This window comes from Cyprinodon variegatus, unplaced genomic scaffold (assembly GCF_000732505.1).
Source record: "Cyprinodon variegatus isolate N-32 unplaced genomic scaffold, C_variegatus-1.0 Scaffold128, whole genome shotgun sequence".
In the NCBI taxonomy this organism is placed as follows: Eukaryota; Metazoa; Chordata; class Actinopteri; order Cyprinodontiformes; family Cyprinodontidae; genus Cyprinodon; species Cyprinodon variegatus.
The window spans coordinates 201,543-222,827 of record NW_015150581.1 but is presented as its reverse complement, the minus strand read 5'-3'; the positions used below and the strand labels follow the sequence as shown (position 1 = coordinate 222,827).

The 21,285-nt window shown below is 37.5% G+C and overlaps 1 protein-coding gene across 1 annotated transcript; it reads right to left on the bottom strand.

The window, feature by feature from the left end:
- Nucleotides 1-1,488: 1,488 nt before the first annotated feature.
- Nucleotides 1,489-21,269, bottom strand: ext2 (exostosin glycosyltransferase 2). Its single transcript, XM_015376021.1, has 15 exons — nt 21,113-21,269; nt 20,417-20,759; nt 20,113-20,336; nt 19,386-19,475; nt 18,995-19,111; nt 18,589-18,784; nt 17,402-17,541; nt 17,192-17,285; nt 13,263-13,394; nt 8,278-8,467; nt 6,521-6,687; nt 5,761-5,904; nt 3,296-3,424; nt 2,656-2,738; nt 1,489-2,082 (listed from the first exon to the last, which is right to left on the bottom strand). The coding sequence occupies exons 2-15, from the start codon at nt 20,729-20,731 to the stop codon at nt 1,944-1,946; spliced, it is 2,160 nt and encodes a 719-aa protein (XP_015231507.1). The 5' UTR covers nt 20,732-20,759; nt 21,113-21,269; the 3' UTR covers nt 1,489-1,943.
- Nucleotides 21,270-21,285: the final 16 nt, after the last annotated feature.

The following is a 21,285-nucleotide window of genomic DNA, read 5'->3' as shown; positions in this document are numbered from 1 at the left end:
AACAGCTAAAAGAAAAATCTAGATTTGAAAGGATGAATTGTTTATTTTATCATTACACTAAAGCATATTCGGAAAGGATACAGTTTTTGCATCCCTTTAATGTACATCAGGATTTTAAAATGTAACTATTGAAGAAAAGTCAGCGCACAGAAAAAAAAAATAAGTTTAGGGAAATAATTTTCATGGCTATAGTTTATAAACTAAACACTTTACTTTAGTAAAAAAAAAAAAAAAAAAAAAAAAGTTATACCAAAAGGTTGTGTTGTTCCAAACTACAAATACTTGCAGTACCATTAGGTCTGGTTGCCTAGTGAACCCAATACAACACAAATCAGAATGAAATCATACAGTAGACAATAAAAGACCAGCATTTCTCCTATTAGCATTCTGAGATCACTTGTCACTACTAGTTTTAACAGAAGACCCTCAGTAATAATAATAATGTAGGTTGGGTGCCATTTGTGAAAAACCGGTCTAAATTATTTAAAGACCTTTGAATTTGCTCCATCATGCTGTTGTGCCAAAAAGTGGTGTCATCCCTCTGGTCACATCCTGAAATCTCTCCACATTTTAGTCCCTTTGAAGGGAAACAAGCACTGAAATTAAAGCTCACAACCAGCCTGGAGAGTCACGTTAATTGAAGCTGACAAAAATATGAACCGCACCCTTTTGAACTGCTGACATTGAACGAGGTGGATTAGGCTGCATAATAAGAGCAGGTGACGGACTGCGAGGAACGGCGTAGCGGCCACGTCACAAGATGCTGCTCCAAAAATAAATACTGTCATGCATCGTTCTCTTGAAGTGCTCAAAAGGAAAAATAATCTCAAATAAACCACACATTAACTTTTTTTTTTTTTTTACTGTATTAAAAAGACATACATAACACACAAACTCCCATGGAAACACTTGATGGCATTGATAAAGAAATAAAAACGGAGCCTGTTGTGTTATAAAAAACTGCAAAGTTCTCAGAGTTACCGTCTACAAACTGAGCAATAAAAAAGAAAACATGTTACACGAATTAAAGAAAGATAATGGAAATAATCTCAAAATTGTTTATCAATTAACACCTAATATGTTTTTGACTGTAAGGCAGACAGTTACCGATATGCAGTGATCAAACATGACTGAAAGGTTTTGGTGCATAATTAAAGCAACATTTTCATAGATCTATATTCAGACAGATATATATATATATATACACAGAGAATGAAATGTTTGCTTCTACAATAAAAAAGTACATTTTAAATAAATTCCAGTAGCACAGAGACTTTTACCCCCAAAAACCAGCAGTTACTCCCTCTAAATATTAGATTTACGATGCCAGCTTTGTCTAACGGTCCGACATGATTGTGTAATACAGAACGCATTATGAAACCTTTACTGTGCAACATCTGCATGTCATCACAATCCATCACGCTGTGAATAAAGCCTACATAGAAATGTCCAAATCATTTATTTAAAACTATTTTTTTTTTTCTTCCATTGCAGCTAAAAACAATCAAGTTTGTTCCCATTTTTGGAAAATGAAACGAGAACAGGGTAACAAAAGAAAACGTTTGTTAAAGAGTTATAAATTATACAGCATGGCTGCGAAATATAAATACGTTCAACATGGTGGCTGAATCCAGAGCAGCTGGAGGCTCAAGTGTTCAGCTCCGGAAAAGAAACAGTGAGACCGAGTTAAGCTGACTGATCGCTGAACCCCCAGCAGCGCTTTATGCAACGTTGGTAAAGTTTTAACATCGTGTTCTCATTATACAAGGCAATATTTACGAGGAAACAGTGTTTACAAATAGGAAGATTGAGGATTATTATTCAAACTAAAAATTTGAATTCAGTCATACGTTGAATGTAGATTTAAGGTGTCTTAACATGACACATGAAGTCGATGAGGATTCTTGCAGTGCTGAGGCTGTGAACTGTCTCTACGCTTGCTGTCACAGGCTGCCGATGTTGGGGAAGCTTTTCAGTTTCTCTGGAAAATCGTCTTTATAGAGCACAGGATCTGCACGGTGTTCCACCACCTTCAGAGGCATCGTTCCAAAAACAGATGCAAACTTGTTGATGCACTCAGACCTAAGAGGAAGAAGAAGAGGAATTTTTCTTACAATCAGGGATTAACAACCTAAATCGAGGTTATTAGTTTGAGCTTCAGGAAACAATATCAATAAAAAGTTTATTTAAAACTTTGATTTTAAATATCTGCACCTTTTTGTTGCTCTTGCTTGCTTATAAAGTGTCTCTAATCAGTTTGATTTTAAGCAATGCACCAAAAGAAAAAAAATATCACTATAGTGTGAACAGAAAGATTTTTGTCACAAGGCTGAAGAAAAGCTGGATTGATAAGAGCATTGTCTAAAATGTTTCTCTCCACATCTTGTCCAGACAATCATTCCTGTGTTTAAATGGCTTATCTGCCAATTTTACTTTATCAAAAAAGTAGAGAGAAGAAAAAAAGCAAACACAAGTTAATTTATGTTTAAAACAACCCGGGCGTTTTACGATCAATAACCCAAAATCTCAATGGATTTTTTTTTTGCTGAACAATTAAAATTGTTTTAGTTTCTAAATACAGTCTGTTAGCATCCAAGACAAAAAATAAAATAAACAGATCAGAAATGAAGTGTACATTTGTAAAAACCACCGTACCTCTCCACCATGTGTGTCTGGTCTAGAGACAGTCCATCAATGGCAGTACATTCAGGACACTTGAACTTTTTCCTTGGGGTCACCTAAGCAGAAACACAGCAGTGAAGCAGTGATATTTGCACACTTCGGTGATTTGTTGGTGACCTGACGGCCTGACAGAAGCTACTTCTTATTATATTGGACTGGTCTGGCCAGAATAAGCATCCAGGGCCTTTAACTTGTGAATGTATGACCGTTCAGAGGAAAGTGAGAGACGCAGGGGTTGGGGGGCAGGGGTGATGGTGCAAGGGGTGATAGGAATGACGAAGCGTCTTCTGGAGAAACCTGTTAGAAGATGCAGTAGGAGGAGGGCTGTGTGTGCAGGTGTAGAGAAGTGTGGATCCAGGGATTTGACAGAAGGGTATGCTAAAGCCCCGGTGAGGCTGACTAAACATACTCAGAGGGGGAGTGTCAGTGAGTGACATGCAGATAAGGGAGGTTAAGGTCGGGCTTAAGCTCAGGGCCCCTGCACCTGGGGGGAGTCTGAGTATGGAGGAAAAGGGAGGAGAGGCAGTTATGTTGAAGGGTGAGAGCTGATCAGACCCAGAAATGCCTCTCTGCCGGTGCAAGCTTCAGCCTACCTCTGCAGAAGTCGACTCACCTTTATTGGGGCTTTGCCTGTGATGTTTGCCACAAGGAAGTTCATTGCAATATCTTCACAGTTCATGTGTGCGTCCACCCAGTTCTTGATGTCTCCTGGCATCTTGTAAGTGTATAAATAATTGAAGTACTGAAACACAAACATATTCAAAACTTTGGTCACTGAGAAAAGTTTGAGCAAAAAAAAAAAAAAGGCAGCAGTGGAACATCGCCCTTTAATAAGAATTTAGACAGAATTTGGTGGACAAAAAAAGTCAATGTAAATATTAAAAAAAAATTATTCTAAAATGCTGTACTGAAAAAAATCTGTTTAGTTTTAACAGACAAAACTAGCTTTTAAATATAAATTACAAATATATATATATATATTAAATCTAAAGCAAGGGAAGCTGCTCATCCTTTTCAACCAGGACAATCGTTCTGCACATTACACTTAAAATAAATCTTCCATTTATACTTTTTTTTCTGAAAAAAAAAATCTACCGGTATATAAAGAAGTAACAGTAGCAGGCAGTTCTTTCATGATTCTTTCATTGTGCAGGACTTAACATTTAAGTTATTATTAAGTTAGATTTAAACCAATCCTCTACAAAGAAAAGGAAAAAAAGAAAAGTTGTTCTCAACAGTCAGAGAAATCCTTTTCAATATCTTTTGGCAGTACAGAGCTTCATGTTAAATGTCATGAATCTGTGATGAATAAGGCTAACCTCTTGGCTAACTTGCCAGGACTGCTCCTGTTGGGGAGGGCCAACATAACACAGAGCTGCAGCAGCTAAAGTAGAGCACAGGCTATCAAATGGCCTTTCTTTCACTATGAACATTATTGATTAGTGTAAATATAGTTGAGCGATTTTCTTTTTCTCCAACTATCAGACAGATGATTCCATACCAAAATATATTTATTAAGTACTTTAAGATGAACCAGGGTTCACAAAGTGGTGTTCATATTTTAGATAAAAAAAGAAAGAGGCAGGAAAAAAAACAAACAAAAAAACACGTTTAAACCAACACCAAGTAACTTTTCAACCTGCATAATATATTCTCAAAACTTTTTCTAGTTGAATGGCACCTCTGTCATTGCCTGAGTGGTCTGTATCTCTTTCATCAGCACTAAGCAACTTTGAGGAGGGAGGCAGTAACCCTGCCACACAAGCAACTACAAATGTGCAGCCTGCTTTACGGCATACGTCACTTCCACCAGAATTGGGGGTGGTGGCCTGTGTGGTTAGGGCATAGAGCTTGGAATCCAGAGGTTCTGAGTTCGAGCCCCACTCCCACAGACTGCCACTCTGGGTCTCTGAGCAAAGACCCTTAACCCCACACTGCACAATGGCAGCCCACTGCTCCCCAAGGGGATGGGTTAAATGCAGAGGTATATTTCTCCAATGTGAGATCAATAAAGTAAATTATTATTAAGTCAATATGACAGAATTTCGCTGAAAGACTATAATACATTAAGAAACCAAAGTTTCTTAATGTATTAAGAAACCCCCCAGTAGCAGCTACTGCTGGATGTGGTATTCGATCGGACACACATGTAATAGTCTTCAAATCATCTGCAGTCAGAGAGGTTCCATAGCTCCAGCTACACATCCATACTTCTCACTTTGCTATGCTAAAATCCCTGTCACACCTTGCCGATTTAGCCACCGTATACCTGACGGACGAAAAATCTGGATAAAACGTTGGAATATTTTGGATAAGTAATGGCTATGTTTTGTATAAGTTATGAGTGTGCTGAAGTACGCTGAAACATGCTGTCAAACGTCGACATGCGGCAAGTACATCGAGAAATTTTAAGATGCTCAAAATGTCCATAAGTCGGCCATAAGTTACAGTTAAGTTATCTGATCGTTGACATACATTAAGTGTGAGTTACTCATAAGTTGTGGTGTCTAGCTTATCCACAACTTATGAGTAACTTAAGTGCTTAACTTATGCATAACTTATCTAGAACTTCTCTCCAAAGTATATCAACGTATTTGATGTGTTCCAGGCGACCACGGAACGTGATTCTAACTTACAGCTACTGTATAACGGCGTATTGGTGGAACCGGCGTATTTGATATAAAACAGGTTTCACAGGAGGAAACCGTCAGTTCTCCTCCAGACTTCAGGCATTCCCCATTAGATGGAGGATCCAAATTGAACAATTCCAGTGTCAGTCGTATTCCTCATTACATCAGTAAACATTGTTCTGCATGTGTGGGTCACTGATGTCGTGATTTGTTCAGAAAGAATTCCGATAGCGGCTGCATATCAGCAGTTAGAAAGATCGGATTTCAAAAATTCAAAGTCCATAAAAAAAAAAAAGAGGAACCAAAAAACAAGAATTGATACCAGCAGTTTAATTGTAGCCATAGTTTAATCATACACATTTAAGCTATCCAACTCACTTGGGAAAACAGAGGTGAAGGTCCTGAAGTTTCCTGAAAATCTCAATAGTTTCTAGTTTGAACCATTTACCTTGTGGTAAAAAGCAGCTCCGGTCAGAACCATGGAAACCTCATTGGTCCACTCCGACTCATACTTCCACTTCCCCATCTCATGGTCCCAAAGGTGCAGCCGCCCCGGGTAACCCACCAACCTGTCGGGGAACTCCCGCCACACCTGGAGGAAATCACAGGATAGTAGATGGATCGTCTGACAATTTCAGCTCAAGTGAAGCACAGCAGTGAAAAGATGAATGATCCCGACTCTAAAAGAGTTTAAAAGCTCAGAATGAACAGTTTAGCCTCAATCTACCATATGTCAGTGTCTGCTTTTTCATCTCTCAGCCAAAAATCACAATGGAAAGTAAATGAGAGTAAGGCTTAGGAGAGCATATGCTTGAGCAGAGAAAAGCTCTCTGACTGACTAACTATCTGAGCAGCAGCAGAATATCTGATCCGGTTACTAAAAGCGGGATGCCTTGTCACCAATTTAACCGGCAATTTCATGTAATTACCCTTAAACTGAGCACAATTTGATCAAATAACATCTAAATGCATTCAGGTGAACATGCGGCAGAGAGTAGGTATGTGGATATGGAAAGCATCAGCAGCAGATCTGTCATCCTTCTTTCCACATGAAACACATTTAGCAGCCCGTCAAATCTCCCAAACAGAACAAAGCTCTGCAGGATTTCTGAGTGACTTGAAGAGAATTACTGTCAAATCTGCTGTTGGTAAAATGATAACAGGAATTTATGAAAAAAAAATGATGGGGAGGAGGGGCCATGTCTCACCTCGTAACCAAATTGCAATTCATCGGATGTTAGCATGATGATGTCATCATCAATTGCAAGCACGGCTTCTGTTTCGATCTCGTCATAAGGGAAGAAACGGTTGCTCAGCTTGTTCTCCTTGGTGCGTACAACTTTCAGAGGGACACCAACCTTTGGCCAAAGAGACTCTAAAACAAAAAAGTTAATATTAGTTATATTTGGCTTGTTTATAATTTGTTAAGTCATTTAAAAATATATTAACCAGTGAAAAAACAAAAGAGGTAACAGGTGCTTTTATGCACTTTAAAACTATAAATCTATAAGTATCAGTGGTGCGTGAATATGGGGTTATTTATCACTGACAGATTACTTGCAGTACAAAGACGTGATATTAGAGCTCACATTTTTGCACTGACTCATTATTACGCAAACCTCAAGCATGTGCACATCTAACCACACTACAATCCCTCATGGGGTGGATCAGCAACACTTTTTTTCCCGTATGTGTTTTGTTCATGTTTTCAAAGATCTTGGGCAGTGTCCACGGCACGGACTGAAGCAGAGACAGATGACACAGAATGTGTCCCCTCATTAATGGAGTGACTGGAGCCTGGCAGCTGATGAGAGAAGCCCCAGGTCCGTCTAACCACGTCTGAGGTCTCCTGTCAAAAACTATTGTCAGTAGAGCCGAAATGTTAAAGAGTTTCTGAGTTTCTCCTTTCATTTTTCCCTTGTCACTATGATTACTTCTTTCATTTCCAAGGCAGGACTGAGACGGCTGGGCTGAGGGAATTGTGGGAAATAATGTGATTTTGTTAACATCTCAGCTAAAAACCTCTGTATAAAATCCAACAAACCCAAACTTCATGTTGGAGGATTTGGCTCCGATTTTCATTTGGGGCTCCTGCTCATAAATACTGAAGCCGGTTAAAATCAGCAGCTGCGCAGATGTAAAGAAAAAAATCAACATAGAGAATATAGATTAAATATGTGGAAAGAAACATGATCTTAAAACAAAACAACAAACTAAACTGGAACTTGTAAACACATCAGATCATGGCTTGTTGTTAACAGTGAAGAAAAGGGTTTCGGTGCTGGCCCATGTCCCGTGGGTGGGACCTGTCAACAGCTTTATTCTGATTCTAAAGGGACACAAAAATCCAGCCAGGCGCCGGTGATGCCTCCAATAAAAAACAGTTAACACCACCACAAGGGAACACTTCAAAGCTGTTGTTCTACTGACGCACTTTCTGATTCATAGATTTTGTTTGTGGTTTCTAAAGTCATTCTTAGAGTTAAGCTAACTTTAATAACAGATAATACACTGTTTTATGGAAATTTAGCTGAACTTTAATCTTATTGTTTAATACAATAGTGCAGGAAGTGAGAAAAACAACTGATAAAGAATGAACAACCAACATTCGATATGAAAAAAGCAATCTAAGGGAGAGATTAAGAGTTGAATAGATGGTGCCATTTTAAGGATCTTGATGTCTTTGATCTTTTCTGTGTTTAACGTCCATTAGAATTCTTAGCTAAACCTGACCTTTTACATTCCATGATCGCAGACTTAAGGGGTAACAAAAATCGATCCATACGTAATAAGTTGAGAAAATGTATGGGATCTTCTTCACACAGAAGAAAAACATTTTTGAAATAGCTAATCTCACTTCTAATAAGCTCATTGCGATACGAAAACTCTGAACCAAAGATAAGGAACCTTAACCAAAAGGTAGAATTTATGTTAAAACAACTTTTAGGGATCCCAATTTGCTCACCTTCAGGAGGACTTTTGTTCTGATTATTCCAAACTACCAACAATTTAGCCAAGCTTGGAACTTTGGAAATCTCTGTGATGACCCGGAAAAGGCTCTCCACGCGATCATAGGTTAGCACCACTGCTGTGAACCCTGGAGCTCTTGGTGGGATAAGTGGAAGGAAAAGTGGGCTGTTGACACTGGACCACTTCTGCACAAGACAAAGAGAAAAGACAAGAAAAGTAGAAAGGTGTTAGCTACATTTCTTTCATCCAACAAAAACATGTTTGTCTTCTATTTTGTGACTTTTTTTTGTAAACCCGATTATCTATAATTGTACTTACATTGAGAATGAAATCTATGTGGTATGATAGCATACATGTGAGGCTAAGACACAACTTTAAAGAAATAAACCAAATCAAAACAATAAGAGGCATGTGAAACACAGAGGCACTGCTCACTGATTATCTCCTTAATATGCTGCAGTTTTTGTTCAGATACCACAAGGAGCCTCTTGCTACTGGACTTTGACCACTAAGTACTAAACTACAAGGGCATATTTTCCACTTATTCAATTTCTAACAATATGGGTATAAATGTTTTTAAGGGTATAAAACTGGACAAAAACAGCAACATCTGGGTAAACAATGGAGTTCCCACTTCATTAATAAGTAAACAGACCAGAGCACAGAAAAGCTACTGTTGAGAAATAACGTGTGAAGCCAACTATAATTCCAACTTAATTACCATAAAAAAATTAAATAAAGGAACAAACCCAAATGGGCTTGGCATTCAAGGGGCCCCAGACAAACAGAGCGTTAAGAGACACCCCAGGAGTCTTCATAGTAGACATTTAAACACAAAAAGTGGTTTTAAACAAACGCTGAAAGTCATAAAGCCAAATGATATGGTTTCCTCTACTCAGCATTTACCTAGTTAATTGCAGAAACTTTATATTAGTATGAATCTTAATTGAAGCTAAAAGAGTCCTGCAAAAATCAAAAGCAGGAGTAAACGTGGATTTTAGTAGAATTCAGTAGCATGCTGAGCTGCACATCAGACTTTTATAGTAGCTAAATTATCTTTCCACAAGGTTATTGTATATTTAGGGATTGCTAATATAACAAATACAATGACTATAATGGTTCCTTATAAATGTATTTTACATCCATTTGGCTCTAAAAATGTGTTCAAAATTGTTTTTTTCCAAAACAATGTCATAAATCTATTGTCATTAATGCCTTGCTCATTCTCTAAATGAGTAAAAACAGTTTCTACAGGTCCAAAGGCAATCACTATTAATATTTTATTCTTAATGAAGCCACCATTTAGTTTTTGCACTTAAGTTTAGCTCAAATCCCACCAGAAACTCCAGGAAACCATCTAGTAAAGACCAAATGAAACACCTGGGACATAAGATCAGGAGGGACCTTTTAAACAAGCAAATTATATTATTTATGTGTACCTACTGTTATGCTACTGTTATACTATTGTTACGCTAACAAATAAGAAGAGTAAAAGAGTGGAGTTCATCTGGCTGTGACTTCCAGCCATCAGAATGAAGTTTGTTTTTTCTGTTTTTATTGCTGCACTTTAAATCCTAAAAGTCACACCGACTCCAGGTTAGATCGAATAACACAGTAAAACAGGATGCAATAGGAGCTTGCTGATGATAAAACTAACCTCTACGGCAGGGGTCACCAATTAAAAATTAGCGTTGTCCGAATAAAGAAAATCAACAACCAGTAAAGGTCCTGAGACATTTTTAATTATAATCTGTTACTTTAAACAGAATTTAACACTGAAATAAAATGAGTTTTTTTATGAATCCATGCTATACACTGATTTTTTAAATAAAGAAATATAAAAAAAAAAAAAAAAAAAAATTCCGTTTATATACCAATCTTTCAGTTTGGTATATAGACAATTTCCTGATTCACATATTTTATAAACCACCTAAACTGACCATTTATTTTATTTATTTACTTTTTATGGCTTAATGAGAGAAGTAGGCTTTACACTGCCCTGCAAGGCTTTAAACCTGGGTTTGAATGGAGACAAAGCCATTCTCAAGCACATATCAAGGTGCTCATTTTGAGCCTGGATCGATATTTATTTTTGATTCTGTTCATGGTGGAAAATCCTGGTTCACAGCAGTAGGTTGAGTCAAACAAACTGAAAATGTGCAGGGTAATTTTTGAGCACGCCATTGCACTTTTCTGTCACCAGTTCAGCACAGTTCTTGCAGCACACCACACTTTTTCACTTTTTCTAATCTTCTCATTCTTACCCACCGCCCGGCTTGCCGCAGGTTTGCCTTCTCTGCCTAAACTGGAGCCTGTATCCATTGGTCAAGGTGGCAACCACCCATGGATCTACAGTATGAGCAGCTCAGAAATTCAGCTGCTGATGGGAAAAATGTCAGACAGCTGGCTGGGTGGCATAATTTTCTATCCCCCCGGCCCCTGGGGCGAGGGCGTCCAGGATCTGAGGCCCGGGTGTGTCTAACTGGGCGGCGGACTGGTTCACTAAAGTCCCTGCTTGGCCTCTGCTGCACATCATGGGGACAGGAACCAACCGGTCTACCACCAGTCTGACCACCACTCTCACCCTCAATGGATCCATTAACACTGCATCAAAGGCTCAAACTCTTTTTCAATATCATTTGATCATATACAAAATAAAAAATTAAACAACTAAAGCTTCCTATAAGTTCTTATGGATCCTGCTTATCCTCTGGTCTCCTTTGTTTATAAAGTGATAATGTGGCTCTTTTCATAACATCAACATAAGTCTGTCAACACAGATGCAATCACTCACTTTTACACAACATCAGTCACTCCACCACTAATAAAGTTTCACTTAACTTACAAGTGGAAACTTTCCTGTGGTCGTTGTCACATTGTCATACAGAAAGAGGGTGGAAATAATTAAAGCAACATATATAGAGATACATAAAAGCAAAGTGGAACAGACTGAGAACAGTCTAGTCATTTGTCAAACACAATGAAAAGAAATCCTCAGTTCAATAAGTCACCATAGAGTTGCAGCAGTATGTATTTTTTTTCTAACACTTTTAAAGAGCCTCAAAGAGGATTTTCATTTGTTAAAAGTGCTTCTTCCTTCTCATCCCAGAATCATTCAAAGGAAAAGAAATTAGAGATGATATCATGTAGTGGGATTACATCTCAAAACATCCATGTTGGCCTTGGATACTTAACTTTAAACAGTGCATAAACATTTTAAACATTCTGATTTACTGTTGGTGTAATCGGATAAAATGACAGGAGCTTTAATGCTTACTTTTAAAGTACTTTCACAAGCAATTTAGTTAATTTCTGTGGCACTTCTACATCAAGCAAAAAATATATATATGTAATGTGATATGCATCAATGAAATAAAAAAACCTGACATTTCTAGTAGAGATATACTGAGCTCAGCATGGCTACGTTTCCTTTAGGTTTAATGATTTTGAACTTTTTTTCTAGTAAGAACCCTAACATCTAAACATACACCTAAACATTAAACCGTAAACATAAAAATATACTGCAGGTTCAAAGTTTTTTGGGTTGCATAAAATAATCAAAGAACTACAATATGTATGAAGCCATAAATGGAGATGAAAAGTTTTAAAAGATAAGTAATAAACACAAAAAAGTGCAACAAGATGTTCTGCTGGTTCAGCTTTTTTTTTTTTTTTTACAAAAAGGGGCGTGGTTTTGTTAAAGTATTTGAACTGCCTATCAATGTGTTTTTATGACAAGAGGAAACTGCCTGACTGATTTTTGCACTTTTCTGAGGTCAAATCATTTACATTTAGGAGATTTTGGGATTTTGCATAATCTTGCTCCTCCAACCCCACAAATATCAAACATTCATACAGCAGTTTTTCCCATATTTTCAAAACTCTCCACTCCAAAAGCACCCACAATACTACAAATGTGTTTATAATCATTACTCCAAAAACTTGAAGGGGGAGAGGCAGAAAAACCTCTCTCTGATTTATATAGTTTTGTTTGCAAGTTCTTCTCACTGCCCATTCACTGAATCCATCAAGAAAACACTTCATCTCCCTTTTTGGGAGGAATGGCCAAAGGTCTGTATACCAGTGTCATTAACCTCCTCTCTGTCTGGAAACAAAAAACAAAAAAACTTTGTGGCCACAGGATCATGCTGACAGATTGGATTGGAGGAAAACATGCTCTGACAGAACATTTAAAGGGAAATGTCTAGTATAACTGAATACAAGCTACCCGTTTGTCTGCAATAGCGTAACCTAGAACCAACAAATAAAACACAACTAGTTTCCCCAAAAGATCTACTCTAAAAAAGAAATATACACAAAATAACCCAACAAATCAAAGCACTATGAATCTACGACACTAATATTACAGTAATTGCTAACATCTAGCTAATTCAAAGACATTACTTTACGTATCCACAAACATGCTGACATGCACACTCCTCTATCCCACAGACAGAATTTGGAGGAGTCTCCAGATTAAACCAGGCTGATTAACAACTCCTAAGAGATGGTTGCTAAGCCAACATGTCTGCTGGCGCATCCAAAGCACAGCACTCTGCATATCCACAATACTCTCTATAAACACGGTGACTAAGACACACAGGAACTTATTTTTCACCACAGATGAGGCATCCGCCTATTGCAGAACTGCTGACACCAACTGGCTGCTCCATAGCTCTCAGGTTGGAACACCAAACCATGAGACACACCATGTGTCTCATCCCAGCATGTGTCTCACCGCTTTACAAAATGGGATCTGATTTATAGCACACAAGAGATGGGGGAAAGCTCATGTGGCACTGTGAGCGCCTGTTTGACAAAAGCTTCAATCTTGATGAGTGTCATCTAGACATCAGCCGTTAAAAACACTTCTGAGAAGAAAAGTGACAAATCGGGTCTAGCTGAGTGCAAGAGAGGAGCTGTAGCACAGATGAGATTTAAAACAAATCAAACCAGAACAAAACAGAAAGGCATACATACCACAACAGGTGGATTGTTCCACTGCTCATAAGTACGTGCAGCGTATGGGTATATGCGGTCATTGATGATCTGGAGTGTAGTTAGGCCAATAGCTTTCATAGAGCTGAAGTAGGCCTCCCAGAACCAATAAGCCTAAAAACACAGGAAAGAGAACAGTCAAATGTATTGTTAAACATAATAGTAATTTAAAAATATATACCATTAGTTTAAAATAATCCAAAAGGGAAAGAAATAAGAAAATGTGAAGTCACCGAACAATCTTTCCTGGTGCCGACAATTCTACACATGCAAATGAACAAAAACAAAATACAATCCACCAGAATCACATGAGCTCATTGGCAGTGGAATGACAAAGCAAGCAGATGTTAAAGACGAACAAATTTCTAAACAGTTTTAGCCAAATTCCAGCAATATCAAAACATTTTAGACAGAGGAAGAAACACCCAAAACATTCCTGAAGGCAACAATCACTTTTCCCTCATGAGACTTTGCTTTTGTCAAAATGAATTTCTTCTGTTATATCATGGTGTGGAACAGGATATATATAAAAAATTTAATAAATAAAAGAGGCCTGAAACTTAGATAGTATTGACATAAAAACATCTATTATCCTGTAGGGAAAATATAAATTAATTCAGTTTTGATGCATTTTCTTGTTAAATTCATGGCTTTTATTTTATCTTTTTCAACAGCTCATATAGAAGATAGCACAGCTGTGATGTCATTACTGTAAAATTCAGAGATTCCTCCTGCACCACATGTCTAAAGAATATTTTACACCCCTGAGCAGCCTCTTGTCCTTCAACAGCTCTTTTGAAGCCCTCTGAAATCTCTCTTGTCTGTCTCTGTTTTCCTTCAGCAGATCGCTGTTTGGATAACAGACTTTCTGATGAGTGAACTCTTAACCCATATCTTAATGTTATCACATAGGGTGCTGGATTCCTCACTCACAATTGAATACACATTTTGTTTGTAGCCAAACTGAAGGCCTTTAACATAAAACCTGTGAGCTAATGAATGCGGCTTTGGCTTAATTGAAGCGCAATGGTCGGAACAGAGGTAAAAATACTAAAAAGCATGACAAAAAAAAAAAAAAAAAAGACACACAAGTAGAGGTAATAAAGCTTTAAACCACAATTTATCGATGGGATTGGGTTAGAAAACAAATATTTCTTCTTCATATGGACAGCAGACAACTAGAGGACAATAATATTTCTTCCTCCTAATGCAAGCCATGCATATGTTATTAGCTAATGAGTCTGTCCTTTGTAAACATTTTGCCAGGATCTAAATCATAAAATCCTGTGCAAGGAACGAGTTGTACAAAAGCACAAAAACAGAGTTTAGTTTTACAGCGGGGGGTTGAAGTGTATCTAGAAAGACTTTCTAATCTCAGGGGCCTATAAATCAACCAGTGATGAAAGTTTCTTTTCCGACAGGGAGGGGGTAGAAAGAAAACTGTGTCGGCCTCCGGGGCCCCCCCATCCCAGTGCCCCGCCCCATCCCCATGTCAGCAGGAATTTTTATGAGAAGAAAAAAAAGGAACCAAACACTTTCATAGGAGAGGACAGACACCATCATCTAATCTTCCTAGGGTTGCTTTTCACACAGTTTTTGAGGGAATTCATTTTCTAAAAAATTTAATTCTGACTTTTTTTCTCAGAATTCTGAGATTAAAGTCAGAATTCAGTCAGAATTCTGACTTTAATCTCAGAAAAAAGTCAGAATTCTGAGAAAAAAGTCAGAATTCTGACTTTTTGACAACATAAGAAAAATATAAACATAAATGCAGCTACACAAAATAAAAAATACAAACTTTTCAGCAAATCTACAGAAGGTTGACCAATTGCCTTATGTACGATGTTAACATGAAAAAACAGAAATATTGAGAAATCTATACGGAGGAGGATTAGGGCCACTGAAAAAAAACAAAACAAAGTTAACTGATTTTTAAATTTTATTTCAGTTTAACATGGGGAAAAAAGTCAGAATTCTGAGATTAAAGTCAGAATTCTGACTTTTTTCCCATACTATACTGAAATACAATAAAAAAAAAAAAATCAGTCAACTTTTTTTTTTTTCAGTGGCCCTAATCCTCTTCCGTAAATCTATATAGTTTACATATAGAAACAAAATCTGCCAAAGTTTTGACCTTTTGTCAAACTCTGTGATTGAAATTTACCACAATGGTACAACTTTGTTGGCTAGGAAATGTAGATATAATCAAATTTTGCCAATAAAGCTACTTGACTACCTGAAAAGGAAAAAAATCCATATCAGTGACAGCACTGATATGGATTTCTATAGTTTAGATTAAGAAATGTTTAATAATGAAATCAAATTCATTTATGGCACATAAAGAGAGTAAAAAAAATAAAATAAATAATATATATATATATATATATATATGATTAATGAAACTTGACTCAACTTAAATTCAACTCAAGAAAGTGAACCTTTTATTCCTTAATAATTAAATCCCTATTACAATAAAATTCATCTTTTTTTAAAATTAAAATTTAATTACTTTTTTATTATCTTTAGCGTGATACAAATGTTATTTTGTAAACTGCTTATTTCTGAAAAGGAAATATAACAAAGATCAAATAAAAAAAAAAAAAAACCTTGAAATAGACTCAATGCAACTTTTTAATTGATATATCTTGTTATTAAAGAGTTCAAAAAATGTTTAATCCTAAACCCTCTCCAATATGTAGAGAGGCCACAAAACTGTGGTCCGCTTAGCCCCCTGCTGGCAAAACTGATGTAAAACATAAGCTGTACTATAAAATTTTCCCCCTTTGAAACTGGTCAATCTTGATATTTTAAGGTTGCTTGATGTGACAAACAATGAGAAATTTTTCAAAGCAGCTACAGGTTAAAAGTTGCACATAAAAAAAACAGACAAGTGGCTAATCTAGTGGACATATTCAACATTGGCTTGATTGTGTTTTAACAAGCAACAGTAGGTTTCCAAGAGTATTTTTTGGTTTTTATGAATAAAAAAAAAAAAAAAAAAAAAAAAACAAGGACAATAACATAGAGAGACAATGATATTCTCTCTGTTTGAATATATAAAAATGTACTAGTAAATATACTACATAGACTCTACTGCTGTTATTTTAACCATCTTTTTCCAGTTCTAAACATTGGGTTCATTAAACATTTCATGCAATTTGATCAGTCATGACAAACTTAAGAGATAAATCTACCATCAGCTTTTTTCAATATGTGACATCACACTGGCAGATTTAGTTACTTGTTTTCAGTGGTTGTTGCTTCTGATTAAAATCAGTTTACTAACAGTTCATCTCATTGGAACACTCAATGTTCAGCAGCCAATATGTAAACCTAGGAGATGTCTGCTGCGTCAACAGCTATGAGCTGTCCTCAGCTGTTAACCCCCAGCAAAGTCAGCAGCCCTCAGAGCAAACCATGTGTTTGAGCTGCTATGCTGTAATCCAAACCCATCTATGTGTCTCTGGCATAAAATGTGTTTGGCCAGAGTAATTGGTAAATGGACAATAGTTGATACAAGGGAATAAGGAGCAGCTGAAGTAGTGTATTACCGCTTTCACCTCTGTTTATTGTGGCTGAAGGCAGACATCAAATGAAAAGAGAAGAAGGCTTATTCACTCGGGCTAAAATAAACAGTTAAATCCTCTATGGGGTAAGTGAATATGAGAGAAATTTTAAATGTATAAAAGGGACATTTTGATCCAAACTCATGGCTCTTGTTTCCTAAAAATGTTTTGGCATCTACAAGTGAAACGTGTAAATGAGGTTTCATTTAAGACACAGGTACTGCTCCAACATTATTGGCACAACTTCCCAAAGCAGCGGATGCAACTTTGTACATTTCCAGTATTTAAAAGGTGATAAAAGTTGACTGAAGGGGTGTTTTGATTTCTGTATAAAGAGACTGTTACCTGTCTCTGCATTTCCTCAACTTGTCTATGAGGAATGCTCTTCAGGATGGTGTACATCTCTGATAATTTCTCTTCTGGAATGACCACAGAAGCCCTGCACAGGAAAGAAAACATAAATAAAAATGAATAAAATGTAAACACATCTACTTGTTTTTTTTTTTTTTTTTTTTTTTTTTCTTAATCAGTCAATATGTTTAGCTTTTGGCCAACCTTTTCCAGTCAAGGACTTCAGAGAATGGAAGAATGTAGGAGTCAGCCAGGATGACAGGGACACAGCCAGCCTGCAGCACGTCACTGAGGGCAGCTTGACCCAAACGTGCCCCCCGCAAAACCACACAAAAAGATGACTCCTAGGGAAACCATACAAGAGACGAGGTTAATATATATGGACAAAAAGCCAGAGACAAAAAGGTAGTTTTCCAACAAACCAGATAATCTTTCAATCACGAGCTTTTTGAAATCCAGTGAGGTCCAATAAATCAATTCCACTAAAGAGAAGTAAACTGGTTGTTTGAGAGCCATGCAGTCCCACTGCCAGACAGTTAGAAAGGTGACTTCAGCTGAGACGACTTTATATGTTTCTATAGACATATGGGTGCAGCTTAGTGTTTTTGTAAAGATGTGTTCTATTGACATGCTAGTAGAAAATAATGCACCACTTTAAAAAGCTTCATGATTCTCTTCTTCTGCTTTGTTTTTAAATAATAATCTTTTTGTATCGATGCATCGATCCCACAGCCGACGCATCGATACGTCCACAAGAGTATCGATTCGTCCACAAGAGTATCGATTCGTCCACAAGAGTATCGATTCGTCCACAAGAGTATCGATTCATGTTTTTTTTTTCTCCAGTCTATTTTTATCCATTTGCTCCTGTGCGTAATTCTCCGTCCCGTGCTGCGGTGGCGCCAAACCTATTTTGCCCTATTTTGTGTTGCAGTAAGCTTGACACAGACATTTTTTATATATGCTCAATATGGAAGCATCTGTGTTACACACTGTGTGTCTAGATACGACCGAGGCGGTGAGGAAGTGGGGGCAAGTTTAGTCCGACAACAGAGGGACATGAGGGCCAAAAAGAGCGGAGATCCAGGTGGAAAAAGGGTCCCAGCGTTCTCGCGCACCTCGCACTTCTAGCTGGTCAAACTTCAAGAGTTGTTTTCCGCAATTTCGGTCATAATAACAAAACAAGCCGGCCTCCTGTCTGCGGTCAGCTACAATTTGGGAGAGGTGCAGCGGAGTGTCTGTGGAGGGGGCGGGGACGTCGACACTCTGGAGCCGAGGTATTGAATTGCACTCATTGCACTGATTTTGTGCAGTATTTTTTTTATGCAAGGCCTTTCAGAATCTATAACGCTGTTTCATCGTAATAAAAGCTGAAAGTTATTGTGTCCCACCTGCAGGATCTGGGGGTAGTCGTACACCTGCCCTTTGTAACATCGCTTCCGTGCAGAGGCAGCACCCTGGGAAAGGTTGCTACACTTGTCCAGCAGAAGTAGAGCATCTCCGTTTTCTTCCTTTAAACGCTCCAGTTCAGCTCGATACTCTCTGTGAATTGCTGTTTGAGAGGACAGAATGAAGTAGCGCCTCGGTCTGCCAAAAAAAAAAAAAAAAAAAAAAAAAAAAGGGACAAATAATGCAGAAAATGTTAATATAGTGTGGTTATTCAGTAGGCTGGTTACTTTGAATAATTCTTTAGCCTACAGAAATGTAAGACCAAAAGGCCAATCTCAATCCCAGCTGTTTCAGATTGGTTATGATTTGACACTGAATATGTGAAATATGTGTTTGACATTGGCTCACCCAGGCTGTCGTTCAGGCAGCACGACATCTGTTGAAAGAGGACTATAGACTGGAATGCTGACATCATAACCTTGTCTGTATGTCCAAGTGGAGAAACCGCCTCCTGCCAAAAGGGCTCTAAAACAATAAATTGACACGAGCGTTAAAGAAAAATAGCTCAATGTGAAAAATTTTCTAAAGGGAAAAAATATTTTGAAATTAAAGTGGGACCTTATTTGAGGTTACTGACTTCACATGAAATGAAAAAGCCATTTTATGTTCAAGCAAATTCGAAACAGTTATTTTTAACCTGAAGGGTAAATGCTAGCAGGTTTTAATGTAAACATTGACTAGAAATAAAACATTATATTAGGTGCATTCGTAAAGGTATTCGAAAAGGTACTTCAGCTACCTGTCTCTAGGCACATCCAGAGCAGTGTTGTAGTCTGGGGGACCTCCAGGTAACATGTTGAAAAGCAAATGGTTCATTCCTTTGTCCCATCTATCAAAAATAAAGAATACAATTAGTTAAGGAAGAAACAAGGTAGCTAAATCCAAATGTCAGTATAGATATGGTTGAAAACAAAAAAAAACACTGTCAAATATAGAATTAAAGTTTTGTGTCAGCAGCTATCAATGATTATATTCTCCTTTGGGATTTTCTTAATTACCTTCCCTAATCACATATTTAAAAAGATTATTCCTTATTGTATTTTTTTTTATAACATGCAGGAAATTGTTTTTCCTATTTCTTTAGCCACTGCATTTAATATAAGCACAACCCTTCTTGTGCTTGAGCACACTGAAAACACCAATAAATCAGTCTCAGCTGGTAGCCCATTTAATTGCAATCATGTACAAAAATTTTTTTTGCTTTATCAGGCACCAATGTGGCAGTTGGGTCTACAACGTAGCTCGCTACCATCAGACTGTGAATGTGTGAACAACTGAACGCTTATATTTGATATAACATTGGTGAAACAAAAATCAATAAAAACACACTACAAAAACATGTCTATAGTTTCTTAAAAGCAGTTTTTGAAATAAAATGTTGACTTTCCAAAGAAATTTTTTTAACCACAACACAATGCTGCTGCCGATCCTCTCAAAAACAACATTTTAACATCTATTTTATTTACCTGGGTAGCATTGCCAGGGCCTGGGCTGTATCTCTGACACGAAGCGAGTTCTGATTGAGCACATCAATAGATGGGACAAATAGACAGGCTCTGGTAACATCATCAGTGTAAAAGTCACTGTCTGAGATTGCACTTAGAAGGTCATTGTATTCTCGTGACAGTCCAGTACTGCTGATGGGGACTCCAAATTCATCCACAAACCTCTGAAGAGGATAAATATAGACCTACAAAAAAATAAATAAATTCTATATCAAAACTAAAACAAAAAATACTGAAACCAAATCATCTGGCGGTTTTTAGATACCTTGATTTTGTTCTTGGGATTGTAGCCACATCTATACACATCAAAACAGGTGTGCATTCGACAGCTTAGGTCCCCCCTCTCTGGTATGGGGCTGGATACAGGTAGTCGGATGAGAGGAGCGTCGTGTACGCTCCCTTTTTCGAGTGTCCATTCAGCTGAGGATTCAATGGAGTGTGGCCAAAACTGGAACATCCCAGTGGCGATTAGTCCCAGCAACACAAGGGAGAACAGGGCGATGTAGTAGATGCGATGTTTGGTTTTCATTCGAGGGATTAAAGCAGGGCCCCGGGAGCCATACTTCCCTGAGGCATACATGATTGATGCCCCTCAGTCAGACCAACCGCTGTAGAAAAGAAAGAAAAGCACCCCGTTCAGAAGCTTTATAAATCGAGAGTATGATTAACAACCTGCTGTGGTTGATGTGTTCTAACTAGATGCTAACACAGTATTAAACGTTTTAATAAACATGCAAATACTTTAAGTGCCCTTTAAAATATTCAAAAAGATTTAATAACCAGCCAGAGATTGGCAAACGAATAAATTAATATCACAAACATATTTTGATAATGATGTTTAGCTCAAATCTTTATGCTAACAGCAGCTAGCGAAACATGGCTAGCGGCTAAAATAACAAATATGGAAAAAAATAAAGCAGAGTGACAACTGTCTCATATTTCTAAATGACTTAATACATACCGAGACGGTCAACTAAATCTCAAATTCAGTCCTCATCCATCTAGGCTGTGACAAAACTAGGGAAATAACAAATGTGCAAAAGTAGCTTCGAGCTAGCGCTAACCATTCCAGGACTTCCGATGTTATACCGAGAAATGCATGCCTGCCGAGAATTGCGTCCCTTCTCGCGGGAG